This window comes from Episyrphus balteatus, chromosome 2 (assembly GCF_945859705.1).
Source record: "Episyrphus balteatus chromosome 2, idEpiBalt1.1, whole genome shotgun sequence".
Lineage (NCBI taxonomy): Eukaryota > Metazoa > Arthropoda > Insecta > Diptera > Syrphidae > Episyrphus > Episyrphus balteatus.
This window is the reverse complement of record NC_079135.1, coordinates 48,301,198-48,307,197: the sequence shown is the minus strand read 5'-3', so window position 1 is coordinate 48,307,197 and position 6,000 is coordinate 48,301,198. Positions and strand designations below refer to the sequence as shown.

At 28.6% G+C, this 6,000-nt stretch overlaps 1 protein-coding gene across 1 annotated transcript in view; it reads right to left on the bottom strand.

The window, feature by feature from the left end:
• Positions 1-677: 677 nt before the first annotated feature.
• Positions 678-6,000, bottom strand: part of LOC129912372 (eukaryotic translation initiation factor 5B) — a 156,231-nt gene continuing 150,908 nt past the window's right edge. Inside the window, exon 9 of the mRNA XM_055990579.1 lies at positions 678-1,393. Within this exon, the coding sequence (XP_055846554.1) occupies positions 1,286-1,393 (108 nt within the window). The 3' untranslated portion in view covers positions 678-1,285. The remainder of the gene's footprint in view (positions 1,394-6,000) is intronic.

Here is a 6,000-nt window from a genome sequence, read left to right as displayed (position 1 = left end):
CACCAAATGTGAACTAAATTTTTTTTTTAGACTTAAGTCCAGAAATATCTATCTGCCTCCGACGTCCAAGAAACTTATGGTTTTCAGTTATGAATAGAGCTTATAGAGACCTTTCTGTTGATGTCTCACTCGATGAATTTGGAGGTAATTTTTTAAAATGTAAAATTTTCGGCAGGGGTTAACCTTGATTTTTTTGAGAAAATCCGAAAAAAATAGAAATATTTTTTTTTTTAGCTAAATGCAAGGGCATGTTCACTGGGAACTAATATCTGTGAACCAAAACTTTTTTCTGCCTCCGAAGAAAAAAATGTCTGGATGCAAATAACTCAGCAATCAGGCGTCCAAAAAACTTTTGGTTTTCAGTTATGATTAGAGCTTAAAGAGATCTTTTTTTTTGATGTCTCACTCGATGAATTTGGAGGAAATTTTTTAAAATGTAATTTTTTCGGCAAGGGGTTTTTTATATTGAAATGCTCTTTTAGTTTCAATTTTCGGAGATGTAAGTTATTGGTTTCTACTTTATTGGATATTTTTATTTTTTAGTCCGAACTTTGACATCTATGAGTTGGGATTTCTCTTAGCTCACAGTAGGGCTTTCAGATTTGGGACGCCTTAAAACTCGACAAAGTTACTTTCCTAATCTATTTAGTTCTTAACGTCAACAAGAAAACAAACTATTTATTTCAATTATTTTAAAAATATTTTTTTATTAAAAATTATTTTTTCAATCAAATATTGAATTGTTAAAGAACAAGCTTATTTTCATATTTTTTCAACATTTTTCTTTTCCAAAAAAATCAATTTTAATTTTAAGTTTGCATTGTTATTTAATATTTTTAATTCAAGATAAATCGATATAAAATGTGTTTTTTGAATAAGTGTCATAGCTTTGTAAGTTTTTATTTTATTTTTGTTTGCTTTACATTTTTTTTTTGTTTTCTTAAAATACAATAAAATCGAGTCAAAACGTAGTTAAAAATAATTTAATAAATTAAGTTTTAACACTATATTTAGATATTATAGTTAGCTATGAAAGGTTGTTATTTTTATCATTCAAAAATACAAACTTAAATAGTAAATTTAAACAAAAATAAAACCTAAATAATTGTGTTCTTTATCAAATAGTGTCCGTCTTCTTTTTTTTAAACAATTTTAAGTTGGCCTCGACTTAGAAAAAAAAAATCACACTTACAGCTAAATCTCGTTACATTATTCATTTTATTTAATTCATTATCTTGTTTTGTTGTTCTCATTGTATTTTTCTAATTTTTTTTTTTATTTTTATTTACAAAATTTCAAACGTCTTCTTTAGCTCAACCATCAGAGCCCAATCAGCCTTAATTAAGTCATCACGGAAATAGTTCTTGCATGCATCAATACTTTGGCGGGTAACCTGAAAAGAAAATAAGACATAGATTTATTTTATAAAGTTTGAACTTAACTATTTAAATTTGTTTGTGCAGATAAAAAATAAATGAGAAAAACGTAAGACAATGGGTCTTACTCGTACTCGTATAAGAAAAATTATTTTGAAATGTATGACATTTAAATATTTATAGCCTGTAAATAAACAAAAACCTCAAAATATTTAAAAAAAAATGCAAAAATACAATTTTTTTATTTTTTATTTTTATCTTTTACAAAAAATGGTTGGATTTTAACAAAACTTGGTCAAAAATTACTTTGTTATATTTTCTATCTATTTAAAATGTTTTTTGAGCAAAAAGTTAATTTTCGATTTTTGACGAATTTAATTTGAAAAAATAGCCTATTTTTCAAACAAAAAAGTTACCGAATAAATTTTTGATTTTTGAAAAGTTTCGAGTGCAATTATTAAGATTAAAACCTATTATTTAAGATTGTGTGGAAAAACTATACTTTTGTTTTAGAAAATATTGAGAAAAATTGAAAAGAACTAAAAAAAAAAGATTTTAAAAATCGATTTTTCCATAAATGACAGTAATATTGGCGAGAAATAACTTTCCATAGAATTTAAATTATACTTTTCTAATGGCCTTTGACCTTTTTAATTTGAATCTAGCATTAAAATAGCTCTAACGTGAAAAGTTTTTGGGATATTGAATTTTGAACGTCCAAAACACTATTTTTGTGATGATTTGCATGGTAATATCTCAAAAACGTGATGTGATAGAATTTTTTTGACTTCGGATTCGAGCTCAGCGCACAAAAACCATTAGAAAAATATATTTTGATTTCTATAAAAAAAAAAAACTTTTTGACTAGGGAAATTGCACAAGGCATTCGATTTTTTCTGCCCTGTTCGAAATTTTTTCGGTAACTTTTTTGTTTGAAAAATAGGCTATTTTTTCAAATTAAATTCGTCAAAAATCCAAAAATTTACTTTTTGTTCAAAAAACATTTTAAATAGATAGAAAATATAAAAAGTAATTTTTGACCAAGTTTTGATAAAATCCAACCATTTTTGTAAAAGATAAAAATACAAAATAAAATTGTATTTTTGCATTTTTTTCAATATTTTGAGGTTATATAAAAAAATGGTTTGAGTAAAAGTTGTAGTGATTTTTACGATCTACAACTTTTGCTTTTAACTTTTTTCGATAGGAGGTCTTCCTTTGACAGAAATCGTAAAAAACCACGATTTTGACACCCACCTCACTTTTTCGCCCACCCACCCCCCTTTCAAACACCATTTATCCTAAATTTTCCCACCACTATGCTGCTAATAATTTTTTCAACTTTTGCCCTCTGAAAACCGGATTGGCACTGGTCTAGTAAATTAACGCTGTTTTTTTTTATCTTGTTGTCCTCAAAAATCGTAAAAAAAAAACAAAACTAGTTATTTTAATTTTAAATTCTTTTTATTAAATACGAATGCATTTCGGTTCTCAGCAGCAGAACCATCATCAGGGAACGATACAAAAAATAAACCATCTAAATTAAGGACAAAAAATAACAAATATTTAATCAAACAACGTCAATTTCACATTTTACAGGTTAGTCAGTAAATCAAAACTCTGGTAAACTAAGTTACACCTTATTTATGTTTTATGAAGTTTTCTTGTATTTTAGTAAATTGGCATCACCGATTTCAAATTTGCAATCAGTTTTTTTTTTTTTCTAGCAGCTCTAGTTTGGGGACACAGGTACAGAAAATGCTTAAAAACTAGCAAAAAATCGATTATTGAGATTTTGGAACTGGAATATCATCTTGAAAACGCGGAGAAAAATTTTGATTTCAGGTTCGACTTCAACACACCCAACAACTTTAGAAAAGTATTGTTTTGTACCTGAAACAGAGCCACTGAAAGCTAGGCAAATTCTTGAAAAGAAAATAGCAAAAAATCGATTAGAAAAATCGATCGAAACGCGAGCTGATAGAAAATTTTCAATTTCGAATTCGATTTGGAACCCCAAAAATCTTCAAACTTAATGAAACAAAACCCTTGTTACCAAGTGATAACACTGGTCGGCAACGAAAATAGAGCTTCAACCAAACCCTACTTTTCTAAGAAATTTTTGTGTGCTAAGTCCGAACTCCGAATCCGAAGTCAAAATTTCACTGGCACGTCACGTTTTTGAAATACTTGAATATTAACAGGTCAAAAACGCGTTATTTATGTACGTACATTTGACGTGGAATTACATCACAGTTAATGCAATTATTATGCAATCTCAAAACGCCATATTAAAACGTCCTTAATGTATTTATTTTTTTTTTTTTTCAAATTATATTTTGACATTGAAAAAAGAAATTTATGACAAATATTTCAAAAACTTGTTTGTTTTTTTTCAAAGTGATGAATGATTTTTTGAACCAAATTCCAGTTTGCGTCTTTTGATTTGGACTTAAAAAAAAAAAACAATAGCGATATTACGGAAAAATATATATTTTTTACCAAATATCAAAAAGAACCTAATTGAAAATTAGTTTTTGAGAGTTTACAGTGAAAATAATAAGGATAAGGATAAGTGTAACTATAAGGATAAGTGTAGCTCAAAACTTAGACGTGATAGAATGAATATGTAAACAGTTTTGAATTCAGCACACTTAAGTCAATGAAAATCACCTAACAAAGTTCTTGCTCCCGAAAATTTTTGTTGTTTTTTGCCGACCAGAATCAATAAAATATTTTCAAAAAGTTATTTTTTTGAACCTTCTTGCAAGAATATTCTTATTTTGGAATATGCTATAAAATGGAAAGAATTTAGCGAGATCACCATATTTGAATTCAGCATTAGGCTGATGCCACTTAAAACGCATTGGCGAAAAAAAGAGAAAAACTTTAACTTCTTCTCAATTTTATCTCAATTCAAATATTTTGTTTTATTCTCAAACTTAAATTAACAACTTATTAATTGACCACGACTGGCGCCAACTTTTAATTATTATTATTATTATTATAAAAACTTTGATTGCTCAAATTAATACGATTGAAAGTTATAATCCCAGACAAAAATACATTTCCATTGCCTTTTTCGATAATAATAATAAACTCCACTTGAATATTTTATCCCAAATGCACTAAGGATTCGTAAAGATTTTTCCCATTTAACAAAGAGGCTGGCAAAGAAGCGGCCACAATACTCTCAAGATTTCTATAAGCAGCAACAGCAGTAGTAGTCAGTAGATAGATAGCGATCTAAATTGGTTTCACATTCAATGCAAATCTTAATTTCGGAGCATCCACGTCTTTTCTTGCATTCAGAGGACATCCTCATCCAAATATCATAAATTATTTAGCAATTTTATTATTTTAAGCATCAAGAAAAGAAGATTCAGAAGCTATATAATAAAATATACAGTCATTAGTCCTTATTTGTGGCTGTGGTCTTCACTTTATAGTATAACCTTAGCCCGAAGCCAGAAAGCCAGACAGACACAAAGCTCTGAGCATTAAGTCAGGAATAGCAATTTCAATTATCTACGATGGTATTTCCGGACAAACGTGATAGCCACTCCATGCATACGAAATGGCCAATAAGTTTGTTTGGTATGAAAAATAAAAACTATTTTTAGCTCTCCGAAAACGGTTCTCGTCTCGTTCTTCTCGTGCATGGTCCCGTGGCCCGTGGTAATATTGTCGGTGTGCAAGGATAGCACAAAATCTATAAAGTTGTTCCTCTGGCACACAAATTGGATTTGGAAGCTTATCCTTTGAGATTGTTCTCAAATTTCAAACTAAATACACACACACAAACAGTTTCATATCTATGTATATAGAGACAGTTTCAAGGATGACGATGCACTTTTGTTGTAGCTTTCTTTGGGATGGAAATATTTTTGATGACGGCCTTTTGCCATTTTAGTCCTTTTTTTTTCTTTCTTGTTCGATGAATGAATCTGATTCCGGGAAAACTCATTAAAGCTAAAGGTTGTGATTTTATTTTCGGATGCAATTTGGCGAATGAGTGTGGGTGTGGAAGGATATATCTTAAAAATAGAAATGGCATTTATGGTGTCAACTTGAATGAACAAAAAAGTATGTTGAAGATTATATCGAACAATGAAATGGAATTTAGAAAAGTGTTCACGATATGGAAGGATGGATTAAAAAATAAAAGACTTAAGTAGAAGGAAATAATAATTTGATGATGTAGACTGAAAATAGGAGCATTATTTTTGTAAGGAAGTTATTATCATGCAACTTTATAAAATACGTTGGAAGTTTAGAAGGTTAATAATAAAATTAATCACTTTTTCTATAATGTTTTCATAACTTTTGTGTAAGTCCAGTAATGAAAATTAATTCATGAATTTTTATGATTGGTATTGACGCAGAATTTCATCCTTTATAGCATTCTACTGTTTGTTTTTTTTTTTTTTTGTTTTTTATTTTTTAAACCACATTTAAAGCGGAAGAGCAGGGGAGGAAGTGATGGTTGTTCAAGCTGGAAAATTTATGTTGAAACAATCTAGCCGAAAGACACATTATTTCAATGTATTTTTGAAACTCTAAGTAAAAGGGTGTTTTTTTTTGACATAGAAACATATAGTTTTCACTGTTCGATAAGGAACCA